General features: G+C 36.2%; 1 protein-coding gene across 1 annotated transcript in view; it reads right to left on the reverse strand.

Moving 5' to 3' along the window:
- The window catches only part of CSTF3 (cleavage stimulation factor subunit 3), a 71,770-nt gene that overhangs the window by 8,710 nt on the left and 49,136 nt on the right, over nucleotides 1–13,924 (reverse strand). The window contains exons 4-15 of the mRNA XM_045825590.1: nucleotides 11,037–11,069; nucleotides 10,560–10,657; nucleotides 10,122–10,188; nucleotides 10,007–10,041; nucleotides 9,794–9,920; nucleotides 8,369–8,446; nucleotides 7,433–7,595; nucleotides 5,475–5,584; nucleotides 4,750–4,866; nucleotides 4,408–4,482; nucleotides 2,701–2,844; nucleotides 2,035–2,137 (exon numbers count right to left, since the gene is read on the reverse strand). Coding sequence (XP_045681546.1) covers nucleotides 2,035–2,137; nucleotides 2,701–2,844; nucleotides 4,408–4,482; nucleotides 4,750–4,866; nucleotides 5,475–5,584; nucleotides 7,433–7,595; nucleotides 8,369–8,446; nucleotides 9,794–9,920; nucleotides 10,007–10,041; nucleotides 10,122–10,188; nucleotides 10,560–10,657; nucleotides 11,037–11,069 — 1,150 coding nt within the window. The remainder of the gene's footprint in view (nucleotides 1–2,034; nucleotides 2,138–2,700; nucleotides 2,845–4,407; nucleotides 4,483–4,749; nucleotides 4,867–5,474; nucleotides 5,585–7,432; nucleotides 7,596–8,368; nucleotides 8,447–9,793; nucleotides 9,921–10,006; nucleotides 10,042–10,121; nucleotides 10,189–10,559; nucleotides 10,658–11,036; nucleotides 11,070–13,924) is intronic.

Consider the following 13,924-nt stretch of genomic DNA (forward strand, 5'->3'; position numbering starts at 1 on the left):
TGAGTGCATTATGTATTCAACCAAAGAAGATGACACCATACCCTGGCTTTCACTTTAAACTTAGCATACTATACTTTGAAAAATGGTATGTAAATCTTGCATTTTATTCTTTTTGCTGTGCTCCATGCTTTGCTCAAGGCACATTCTTTACCATTCATTGCACGTAACTTTCCACTGCTTGTTACGTGGTTCTCTGCCTGGAATAATGCATTTTCTTATATCTTTATCTGGCAAACGAACTATTGCTCATCTCCTGTCCCCTTTTTTATGGCACCTAGATAGCACTGTCCAATAGAAATATGATACAAGCCAAATAAGTAACTTAAATTTTCTGCTAGCCACATTTAAAAGAGTAAAAGCAGGTGAAATTAACTTTAATCTATTTCATTTAACCCAATATATCTAAGTTATTATCATTTCAACATGTAATCTATTTGAAAATTTAAGATATTTTACAGTGTTTCTCAGACCTATTCTTTGAAGTCTGGTATTTTGCCTGTGTACCACATTTCATTCTGGCCTAGCCACATTTCCAGTGCTCAGTACTCAGAACTTACATTATACTCTCTTCTCTGTGACTCCTAAGTATTTAGCACATTTTTCATCATTGCCACCCTATCAGAAGTAGTTAACATTTATATATAATATGCGTACCATATTCCATAGGTAAGTCAAACACATGCAAACCCCGTATGATCCTCTCAACGACCTTATGAAAGGTACTCTATGACTGTTCTGCAGGTGAGAAAGCTAAACCAAGTTTACACACCAAACCCCAGAACTCATGCTGCAATTAAGGACTAGCTGATGGTGTAATTACATTTACACATCTGACTCCCCCATGAGAATGCTCTGAGGGGAAGAAAGGGGTCCTATTCACCTTTGTATTTTCAGACCCTAGTAACCAGAAGGTACTGAATAAATGATGGACAGATGGGTGGATGGATGAATGAATGATGGACTATCTAAAAGACAAAAATGCTGACATCAGATATCAGTTTCCATTTTAGAACAACAAATATTGTACATACTAGTAACTATTCTAAAAAAGCAAAAAGATTTAAATTGGTGAGGAAGATTAATTTCATACAAGAAAAAAGATTTTTAATTAAATGCTCCACTGTCTCACTTTTTAAGAGTTAAGTCCTCTTCCAGAGTGTAGAATCACTAAGCTGAAATACAAAATCATATTTAACTTTTATTCTTTTCTACTATTTAGGTATATAAAATGCTATATATTTTCTGAAAACTCTCATTTCATTGATATATACCTGTGCTATCTAGTTATATAATCATTTATATAGCATATAATTATGTATTGTTTTCTTAAATCAATTTTAATGAGATAATTTCTAGTCAAAAAATTACACATCCTTGACTGTGGGTTAACTGAACTAAATGAGGTACATACATGTACGTAAGAATCTCCTAGCTCAGTGCCTGGTATAAGGTAGGAACACAACAGAGGATAGCTATTTTATTATTATTATTATTATTATTATTATTATTATTATTATTATTATAGAACAGGGAAATAAAACTAAAGATGTTAAATAAACATAATGTTTGTTTTTTTAATTTGCTTCCTCAGTAGCATTTTACTTTACTACTTGAGCATCTCTGAATTTTGGTGGCTAGAGTTTTTGTTTGTTTTTGTCTGTCCTATCCTATCATCCTCAACCCCAGACTGGGCACAAGGGATGATTTGCCCAGAGTCATCAGAGATGAGCATCAACAACTCTGTGTCTCCCAACTCTAAACCTGTGGCTTTATCCTACTATTGATGGGACTTTCTGATGATGCAACACAGACCATTCTTTATGCAGAGTCAAAGGCATCTACTATTTCCTGATGAATATAAATTCGTGGTTGACAGGTCACAGATATTTCTTGAGTGCCTGTCAAGTACCTGATTCTGGTGTGAGGATCTAATTATAACACATTTATAAAGGAAAAAATCCAGCAACATAATTTCAGAGAATGACACTGATGGCTTAATATTAAGTAATCATTATAGACCAAGAATCTACTTACCATTGAGGTGAGAAAGATAGTCAATATAGGCCAGAACATATTCTGGAATGTCTCCATACTTCTTTAGCCCCAGCTCAAAAATCTTAAAGGCAACAGATTTGTCCTAGAAGTAAAGAGAGGGAAGTAGTTATTTCCACAAAACAACAAACAAGATACTCAAAGGGATATTAAAACTATAATATCTAAACATGATAAGGTACAATAAGAATTAAAATCATATTAAGTTAAAATTGCTGAGCTAGAAACCACTCAAGGGGGTTTAGATTCAGAAATACGCAGTTTACTAAGGCAGAAATTTGCAGGCAGTGGGGGTCTGAATTAATGCTCCATGCAACTGTACACAGATACACTTAGATATACTTTATGACATGACCAATTAAAACTTAATGACAGCCCTGGCTAGCATAGCTCAGTGGATTGAGAGTGGGCTGCAAACCAAAGCATCGCAGGTTCGATTCCCAGTCAGGGCACATGCCTGGGTTGCAGGCCACGGCCCCCAGCAATCACACATTGATGTTTCTCTCTCTCTTTCTCCCTCCCTTCCCTCTCTAAAAATAAGGAAATAAAATCTTAAAAAAAAGTAATGACAAAAACTAGGAATACCTTTCTTTTAATTAATGTATCTCAGATAAAGGAAACTATTTTCTATTCTAGTGCCACCCTTACCTTACTACAGTAATACTCCATAAGCGCTGCAGTAACATAGACATGATGGCGCGTTCTGGTATCTTCTCTTGCTTTTTTAAATATCATTCTTCCAGATTTGATACCTTCTGCTCTTCTTGCAAATTTCATATACTGGATATATACCTATGCAAAAACAAGTATTTGTTTTCTATCAGTTAAGGTAGAATGGGATCCGTGTAGCATCCAAAACAGATTTACCTTATTCCAATACTAGTATGTTTTTCTGTATAAGAAAGGAATCATGTATACCCAAGAAATGAGAAAGTAAATTATAGATATTGCACTATCTAAATCCATAAGCCAATTTGTTCTGGTATTAACATTATTATTATGATGATGATTATTATTTTAATCCTCTCCCAAGGATATGTTTATTGATTTGAGAGAGAGTGGAAGTCGGGGGGGAGGGGGAGGAAGGAGAAGAGAGGAAGGAAGAGAGAGAGAGAGAAAGACTGATGTGAGAGAGAGAGAAACAGTCATGTGAGAGAGAGTGATATCCATCTGTTGCCGTCCAGGATGTGCCCGCGCCCCCGCCCCCACTGAGGATAAACCCACAACCTAGGCATATGCCCTGACCGGGAATCAAACCTGCGATCTTTCGGTTTACAGGACAGCACTCCAATTAATTGAGCCACACTAACCAGGGCCTTATCTGCCCAGTTTTCATGACATCAAACTGTTACCCAGTATTGACAGATGAGTGCTAAAATGAATGAACTATGAGTTCCTTGAGAAAAGAAAATTTATCTAATTTGCCGTTATACTACTGGAATCCAGCACAGTGCACAGTACAGAGCAGTTTGCTAAATGAATTTAAAAATGATTATTAAGCCCTGGCCATGTAGATGAGTTGGTTTGGGCATTATCTGAATATGCCAAGGTTTCAGGTTCGATCCCCAGTCAGGGCACATGCAAAAATCAACCTATGAATGCATAAATGAGTGGAACAATAAATCACTGTCTCTCTCTCCCCCCCTCCCCAACCCCCCACCTTCCTCCTCCTCCTTTCTAAAGTCAATAAATAAAAATTTTAAAAAATGATTAATAAATGCCAACAATTACAGCAGTGGAATGCCAATACAAACAAACAAAAGAGCAGTATAGCTGTAGCTGACTCGAGGCAGAGGGTCCAGAGCCCCATGCATTGGCCTGTCCCCACTTCCCTTGGCTGAGAGAGCTCTGTTGCGCTATTACAGAAACTCAGGGCTTTGAAAACCATTATTACAGAGCAGAATTCAGGACAAAGTGAATTTCTGTCCAATCCCTTCTCAGGATGTTGGTTTCTCCTTCCTCCATTTTTTAAAAAGAAATATTTATTATGAGGTAATTATGTGGCATAAATGGCTTCAAATCATGATCACAAAGAAGGTGTTAGATAGAGAAAGCCCCACTGTGGCTGTTTCATATTGCTGCATTAAAAAAAGAAAACTGAGTAGAGAACAGATCAGTGATTGCCAGGGATTGGGAAAGTAGACGGGTTGACTACAAAGGGTCACATGAGGAAATTCTGGGAAGTGATTGAAGTGTTTTATATCTTATTATGACGGCAGTCCCATGACTCAATGTTATTGGTCAAGATTCATAGGACTACACAATAAAAACAGTGAATTTTATTGTACACAAATACATTTTCTTTGTTTGTTTAAGCAGACTGCAAGTGGGAAAGAGATCTGTAACGTTACTCACCAAGGTGGGATCAATATCCTCAATTGCCAGAAGTCTGTTATATATACTGTGAACCTTCTCATACTTCATGCGACTCTAAGGTGGTAGAGAAGAAGTGGGTATAAATATGTACTCTAAACAAGCAGGATTTGAGCTCTGAGGAATCCAGAGGCTGCACCCCACAGTGGCACCTGCTTTGAGCATAAATATATAATAAGCTGAGGACTAGTAAGTGTTCATTTTGCATCATCTTTGTCTACCAAAGCAATATTCTTGGCAAAGAGATAGCCAGAAAAAAAAAAAAAAATCCAGTCCTGCAGTAAAAAATCCATTTATAAGAAAGTTGTAATTATTTTTACTCACCTCTTCATAATCTGCATATGCAAAATAAAGAAGCATATTCTTCTTTAATAAAGTGCTTATGGCTCTTTCATATATATTAGCAGCTTCATCACTAAATAATTTGGCATTATTCATATCCTAGAAGGAAAAAAAAAGTTCACACTCAATAATTTTCATATAGCTTAAGAAGAATAAAATACACACTCATTATGTATGTACATTCAGACACATATGCACTTCTGGATTTTAAAAATATTCCAAAGACTTATTCCATTATTTTAATACAAAAATCATAAAGTACTCTAAATGATTCATCACTATACTACATTTAAAAATCTATTTCAATTCTGACTAAGGAAGTCCAATTATATAAAAGTGTTACTAAAATTCATATTGACATAAAGTTATTAACACTCTTTTAAAAATTATTTATTTATTTGTTTGTGTTTGTTTGTTTGTTTATTTTTAGAAAGAGGGAGAGGGAGGGAGGGAGGGAGAGAAACATCAGTGTGTGGTTACTCTCATGAGCCCCCTACTGGGGACCTGGCCCACAACCCAGGCATGTGCCCTGACAGGGAAACGGACCTGCAGCCCTTTGGTTCGCAGGCTGGCACTCAATCCACTGAGCCACACCAGCCTGGGCCAACATTCACTCTTTATAACCAAAATTCAGCATTACATTTTTAGCAAATTACTTCTACACCAAAACCATGAAAAGACCAGGAGGGACTAAAAGGAATACTCACCCCCTTCTCTGCTAGCAGTTTACTCGACTGCTCAAGGTACTGGGCGGCTTCATACCAAATGTCAGGGTGATGGCCCAGCACGAGCAGGCACTGTTCATAAGCAAACATAACTAAGGAAAGACAGGTACAACACTCAATTAAAATAAATATTATTTATGAAACTATCAACACAGGCATCACCATTAAATTATTAAGCTAAGATAGGGCACTCAATAATGATTCATAACTAGAAATAAAAGCTTTAGTGACATCTGGCACCATCATCCTCCCAAGCCCCATCTAGCCATCCATCATTTAAGTTAATATTTATTGAGCACCAACTATATGCTAGGAATGTGAAAGGCACCATGATTACACCAGTGAGTAAGACTTCCTATACTCAAGAAGTCTGCAGTATATTGAAAAAACAAAACAAAACATTGAGAGCAATCATAAAAAGAGTGAAGTATTGTGATGAGGAAAGTACAGGGTACTCTTGAAACTTACTTAACATAGCTTAGGGACTCAAAAAAGGCTTCACTAAGGAACTGACATCTAAAGAGAAACCTGAAGGGATAGAAGCTGATCAGATGACACAGCAAGCGGAAACCAAGGGTGTCAGGAGTAGATACAAAAACAGTGTAGGCAAAACAAAACAAGACAAAACAAAACAAAACCCAGTATTTCAAAGGCATAAGGGTAAGAGAGCAAGCAAGGCAAGAGTGAGGAATCTTTGAAAGTTCCAAATTCCAGTTCGGGCAATGGCAGAGTAGTGTGTATTAGACTGACTCTCCTAGAAATAAAATTCATAAGGGGAAAAACACAGAAGCAACCATTTAAAAGCACTGGAGAGTGGCCAAAACAACAGAAACCAGAGAAGACTGAGCTACTAAAAACTCAGAACCACACTGGGTGAGAGCGGTGTTTAATATGGTGTTTCTCCTCAAGGGTGTGCCCCTGTGTGTCAGGCTCAGGGATATCTAGGACCCAAGTCAAATGCTGAAGTCTTACTGGCTTGAGATGCGTACCACTGAGATCTGAGCTATGAGAGCAGCTGAAAACTAGGGGAGAAATTCCCCAAAAGAGATAGCCACAGATGGTGGAGCCTGAAAATCTAGGCATATATGCCCTCAAATCTTTAGCTGACCCCCAAAATATACATACACAGGAAAGAATACAAAGAGCCCAAGCAGAAAGCAAAGCTGGAAGGCTGAAAGAGCTGGACAGATATCTCAGCAGCTGCCCATTGTAATGGAGACCAAGTCTGGAATTTGAGCCCCAGCAAGTTACATGGTCTGGGTAAACACCCTGTACTTTCCATTATGTCCTAGGAGTAAAGACTATGTCCCAGAACTATGAGATTTACCCTGAGGTTAAGGGCACAACTAAAACAGACCCATCCAACCCACCACAAGGTCCAGGTGATCTGCCAGTAACTTAACTCCCTGCTAAAATAAAACTCAACATTCTTCCGAGGAAGATAACAAAATCCAGCTTTGCAGTGATTCATTTGTACATATGTACAAAGTCCAAAAGAAAATGTGACCCACAGTCAAGAGAAAGGAAACCAACACCAGGATGGCCCAGTTGTTGAAATTAGCCAAGATGTTATAACTATTGGTATAAATATGTTCAAGGACATAAAGAAAGAGATGGTAATGAATACAGAATTGCAACAGAGAAAAGGAAACTGTAAGATAGAAACTGTAAAAAAACCCCAAAATTTCTAGAATGGAAATTATAAAACTGAAGTGTAAAATATCTGAAGTAAAGAATTTACTGGATGGTCTAAACAGGACATCGGATATGATAAAATAAAGCTCAGTGAACATGGAGGTAGACCTGTAAGAATCACTGAAGCTGAAGACCATAAGAGAAAAGAAGACTGGGGGTACAAAATAACCTCAGTAACCTATGGGACAGTATCAAGTGGACTAACACACATGTAACTGGAGTCCCAGGAGGTCTAATCTTATTACCTCTTTTTGTTATAAGCGTCTGATCTTCTGTACGAAGAGGGTTGCTCTTCTCCCACTGTATGTATTTCTTCCACATATCTACCTGCTGAGCTTCTTGAGGAGTATTCTGAGGAGGCACTGAGGGAGCATTGCGGTCCAAACCTTTCATTACTGTCTCATATTCCTAGACAACAGACATTTAGTGTTCTGTGATGAGCATAGGAACAACTCACATGTACAGATAAACAGGATGGAGTTGATTAGTTTGGAATACTTTGCTAAAATGTCTATTTCTTCCAAATGGCACTTCGTTAACATAATCTAAAAACTATTTAAGAGCAGGGAGAGAGATCACAGAGATTAACCTCCCCAGGAACAGGTTATCAGGACTGGGTAAGGGAACACCCTTGGGCCCTCTCTACAGGTAATCTAGGGGGTCACTGTCCAGGACAGAGCAACTTGACTGATGATCTGGTGGCATCGTTACGGCCACCTGTGCAGAAACTATCTGTCTTTTTAAATTTCAGTAGTTTCTATTACCAGGCTATTTTCCCTAACTTCTCATGGTGTCAATTAATGGAAAGGTATGTTCACAGGACAAAAGTCTGTCCCTGACAGCTGTTATTGGACAACAGAGTGGGACAGTATTCAGATACGTATGAGCACACAGGAGGGAAGGATAAAAACTTCTTTAATTCTAGTTGGAACCTTGTCTCTATGACCTGATTCTATATTTGAAAACTTTCTTCCAAACCTGATTTATTCTATTTTGCCCCTTTACAGGTATGTAAAGAGGTATTTCATTTCAAATCTATCTTTGGCTCAGGCAATGTAATTGTCATTAAGACTCTTAATGAGTGAAAATATTAAAAGGGTAATACCAGACAGGAAAAGTTCTTATGTAAACAATATATACAAAACAATCAGTAAAACAAGTGGTCTGATAGAATTTTGTACCTTTGCTACGCGTCTAGCATTCATGTAATCTCTACTCCGATCTTCAATCATTTTTTTAGCTAAATGAATATTGATACCCTAAGAAAAAACAAAGGAAAACATACTAGTTTTAAATTAACTATATTTTAATATTAGTACAATGGTCCACTTATTCATTTACTGAACTGGCAATAAAATTTCTGTATCTCAGAAATTTCTAAAGTTAGGGAATGATTTCGAAAAACTCCATTATTTCCCATACAATTCTAATATCAGTAATAAAGACTGATGTAGAGATTCGTGTGGGTGAACAGCCATGTGGGGGGAAAAAAGAAATAAAAAAATAAATGCAGAGGTAGGGGATAGACATGAACATTATCATTCATGTCTAGGAGTTCTCAAAGAGTAGACGGAGGATTCCTGTGTCCCAAGACCCTTTCGGTGGGGTCTCTGATATCAAAAAATTTTCATATAATACTAAGACATTATTTGCCTCTACTACAAACACACTGGAGTTTTCAGAGGCTACATGTCATTCAATACCATAGCAGATTGAATTTAGAAGCTGATAAAATCTAGCTCTCTTCTATTAAGCTAGATATTAGGGAAATTTGCAAAAATACAAAACAATGCCATTCTTCTCACTAAAATTTTTCTTGTTCTGGAAAATACAGTTTGTTTTAATGCTACTTATGTTAAAAGGTAAAGAATTTATTACTGTAAAATTTAAATGACTAAAAAAGTATTTAAAACATCTCAGTTTTGACCTCAATATGCTACATTTGACATGTAACACCTATATTAAAATTAAAAGTTCTTTGTGGTCTTCGATATTTTTAAAATCCCAAGACCAAAAATTTTGAGAACCACTGCTCATACCTATGAGGGAATGATTTCAATATTCTACATAGTTCTTCCAAATCACAGAACATATAAAGAATTTTTAAAAAATTGATTTTAGAGAGAATGTAGCAGAGGGGTGGTTGGAGAGAGAGAGAAACCTTAATTTGTTGTTCCACTTCATTGACTAATTCTTCTGTGCCCTGACCAGGGATCAAAGCTGCAACCCTGGCAGGTATTAGGATGATGCTCTAACCAATTGATCAACCCAGCCAGGGCTGTTAAAACACTTTTGAAAAAATACCATTTCATAAGAGAGCCACGGCAATGTATGTGTACGATTGTGTGGGTAGTTTAGCACTGAACAAAAGTTGTTAGAATTTCAATTTTTCCAGACTATCCTCTGAAAACAACTCGTCAATAATATGAGACTCTCAAAACCTTGCAAAAACATCAAGAGTGTTCTTTCATTATAGTTAACATAAAAAGAGACATGTGCAGCACTGATACCCAGGTACCTAATACCAGAAAGGCTAGAAACCCCAAATCCACAAGGCACGTAAATTAAACTGACTTGGTTATAATAACTACTCTGGCCTAATTTACCTCTTCATACTTGTTATAGTCCCTCCAGAGTTGTTCAATGTTGATCATCGGATTAACACAACCTCGTTGATAAACCCTTCGGACAGCTGTTATTCTCTGATTTTCTGCGTAAGACCCAACAGCCTCCCTGGTATGGATAAGAAAGGCCATCAATTAAACTATAGCTAAATCAACTGTGCACAGTGGGGGAAAAAAAACCATAGAAATACTTACACGCCCTTTAAGAAATTGATGTAATCCACCCAAATCTAAGAAATAAAATAAAATGTTACTTTCTTCACATTTTCAAACTTATTAAGTGTATATATTAAAAAATGTTTAACTCTACCTGGTAAGACATAATTTCCATCCCAATTTTATCCAGTGCAAAGTCATATGCTTGAGCCATTTTTTCTCTGAAATAAATGTGAAAAACATGTTTTAAAAAATTGTGTTTATTAAAATGTATCTATAACTAAAACATAATCATAACTCCTGATCATATGATCAGAATACTATTTGAACATTTTGTATACGTAAACAAAAATTTTAAGGCTTCTTTAGAAGTACATCAAGTTCTTTTGTTTAGCCTAGTGATGACATTAATTTAGCACACTGCACCATAACCTGCCAAGAGTGAGGCTGTGACAAGTAATAAGATGCTTTTTCTTACATTGGACAGCAAGCCCATCTCGTTCCCTGGAGTTAAGAGAAGTTGTGAGTTACTGTGGGATTGACTGTGTGCTTCGGGTCACTTGTGTTCTCTGAAGATCCTGACTTAACTTACTTGTAACTTGGTAGTTTGCCCTTGGTTTCTCGGACATATGAAAGATAACACTTCCATAAATCAATGTGCAAAACCTTCATAAGGCATCTCTGAAATAGCTATAAATACAAAAAAAAATATTATCAGAATCCATGGTTAAATTTCACAGGTACATGGGTGATATGGAATATTCAAAAACTCAGCTCCTTTCATGTATTTATCTTCTTACAAATAAATAGTAAATAGCAATTCCCTTCCTATTTCTTACTTTTAGATAATCAAAGCATTCTCATTGTCAATAGAATATAATCACTCTTTTCCTTTTCCAAATTTTTTACTAACATTTTAAAGCATAACGAAAATTTGAATAAGTACCATCAACTCCTATATAATCACTACCTAGATCTAATAACTGTTAAATTTACTGTTTGTCATATATATGGTAAGTCTTAAGTGAAACTTCAGCATAAAAGTCAAAGTATATTCAATAGAACTCACCTTTTCAACTTTGTCATAATTTTTAGCTTTGATCTGAAGAGAAACAGAAAAATATCTGATTAACATCATTCTTTAGAGAGTATTAAGACATGACCTCTCAGTTTTTTAAATTAATCCTGCAAATTCACCTCTATACTTTCCTATTAATTCTACCTTTCAAAAATAGACATCTGAACCCAACATAGCTATATGCATTGTAAATATGCATTATGTAGATCGAACCTGTATGAATAGATTTTCATGCACTCGTGTTGAAATTGTGTGAATTAAAAATTTTGTAATAGTCAACAACATGAATACAGATATACAAGGCATAGTAGGACAGAAAAAAATCTTGATTTTTACCATACATAAACTTTTTAGTCACTCAGGCAAACCACTGCAATCTAGGCACTGGGGATACCAGTGAACACGACATACACAGTCTGCCCACGATCTCATAGAGTTTATGATCTTACAGGGAAAATAAGCACTCAGGTAGGGTAAGTACAGGGCGCCATGGGAACATTTAAGAGGAGCATGAAGCTCAGACTTGGGGAGCTGCAAGACTTCCTGGAAAAAGTTCAGGTGTTAAGGATGAGGTGTTACACTGGTAAAGAAAGGGAAGAGTTATTCCCCGCAGGAAGAAGAGTGTGTGCCAAGACCAAGGTTAAATATTATTCAATTTTCTTTTCTATTTTCATCAAATGGTAGGTAGGATTAGTCAACTGTGATATATTAGTCTGTTTCCCCCTGATAAGTGAATAATTTGGTTGGTTAGAGAAATCTTGGCTCATGTTCCTTTTCTCCTAGTATATATAAATTTTCCTGGTTTTGTGGCTTAAGATGCTACAGGTAAGAACTCTGAAGAGTCTTTGAGCTTGACAACGTTTTTTTTTACATTACTGCATCTTCTCCCTTTTGTTCCATTTTCCTTTTAGAACTCCTATTATACACATTAAATCTCCTTATTCTATCCTTAAAACTTTTTTACCCATTCTTTCATTTTTTTTGCTCTAGGTTTAAAAATATTTATTCCACTTGATTCCTCCAGGACACTAATTTAAGTCTCCAAGCAACAATCTTCCTCCACTTGACCTATTGCTGGAGTTGGTTAAACAATAACAGTTTCTGACTCCAGAGTTTTAAATACTGTCCTTCCAATCTCACTACATTCACATTATTTTACTCATTAGTGTCTGTCTCCTTGTTGAGCAGCAGCTCTATCTTGTTGGGGGCCTATCCCAACAGTTGCTAGATCACTAACTGTCCAATTATTTTTACTATCTACTCACTGAAACTGTGTTGGCAGTCTTAAGAGTGATAATTGACTCTTCCCCTACCAATGCAGCTATGCAGCAAGTGTACAAGAGCAAACAGGCTGTTAGTAATCCTCTGACAAAAATCCAGAAAGAAATCTTTGCTCAAGAGAAGGGAGGATTTAGCCTGCCTGATGTCCACATTCCTTTGGGGTAAAGGCAGTTGAGGGGTTCCAAGTATCTCTACGGGTCAGTTTCTTAAGCCTTGCTTGCCCTAGGCTCTCCACCAGCCATCTTCTTTGAGACAGCCATAAAACCTGAGGTTTCCGTGCACCCAGCCGCTCGGCTCAGTAGAGGTAAATTAACATGGGAGCGGGAGCGAAGTCGGGTCACCAGCTTCCAAATACAATGACAGATTATACACAGTTCTTACACTAGGCTAGAAAAACTAAAACTACTTAGTGGGAAAATTGACAAAAAATATGAATAGGTGATTCCCAGAAGAAAAAATGAAAATGGTTAAAAACAATAAAGCAACACAAACTAACTTACAAAATGGGAAAAACAAATAGATATTTTACACCAATCAGAATGGTAAAAGCTTAAAAGGGTATTAACACTACTGAAGCAATATGAGGAAAAGGGATTTCACACACTGCTGAAGGAAATATGATTTGTTATGACCTTTATGGAAAGCCATTGGTAAAAGCTATTCAAACAATAAAAATACACAAATTTTGACATAGCAATTCCATTCCTGGAATATACTCTGTAGAAATAAAAGCACCAGGATATAAAGGTGTTGTACAAAGTTATTAACTGTAAACTTCCCAGCAACAAAAACAGTTAACTAAGTTAATATTCACTAACGGAAAAATGGTTTAATGTATTATGGTACATTCACATCATGGAATATTATATATCTACATGAAATTAATTAGGACAGTAACAGGTAGTTTGGGGGAATTTCCACAAGATTTTATGGAATAAAAATACATAAAAATCTGTATAACTCATTTTTGTAAAACAGGATAAAAAATATATATCTTATTTATATACATGTATGTCTATATGTTATTTTATGAGAATGGAGGAAATATGGACAATAAAGTTGTTAATATAGTTATGGGCAGAGTTCTATGTGTGGAGGAATAGAGGCAAGAAAAAAAAAGACTGAAGATCAGTTATATAATTTCATTTATTCATTCAGTAAATGTAGATTTACATTTACTACACATCTCTGTATGTGTAGTAAATGTAAATCAAAAGAATTTTATATTTCTTTTCTACACAAATTGGTCCTACATCTTGGACTCATCAATTATTTGCTTTAATCAGTATTTGTTCAATACATATGTGGAAAAAGACACTTCTAATACAGGAAGAGTCTCTGGCCTTGAATACACATGGACACGGACTGTCACTCATAAATTCACCAATATTCCTTCTCTGCCAGCCCCTTTATAAGAGCCTACAGTGGTAGCAATTATCATAGCAGGTATAATCTCATTATTTTTAAATATCACTCCATTTTTTAAAGTAGCAACCTACTTTGGAGAAGCAGTGTGATAAAATAAAAAGAACCTGATCACCTTGTATCACCCACTGAATCTCTCCCAGCATCAGTGTTCCTACTTATAAAATGGGAAT

Source organism: Phyllostomus hastatus, unplaced genomic scaffold, assembly GCF_019186645.2.
Source record: "Phyllostomus hastatus isolate PE091 unplaced genomic scaffold, TTU_PhHast_1.1 phas_scaffold_585, whole genome shotgun sequence".
Classification (NCBI taxonomy): Eukaryota; Metazoa; Chordata; class Mammalia; order Chiroptera; family Phyllostomidae; genus Phyllostomus; species Phyllostomus hastatus.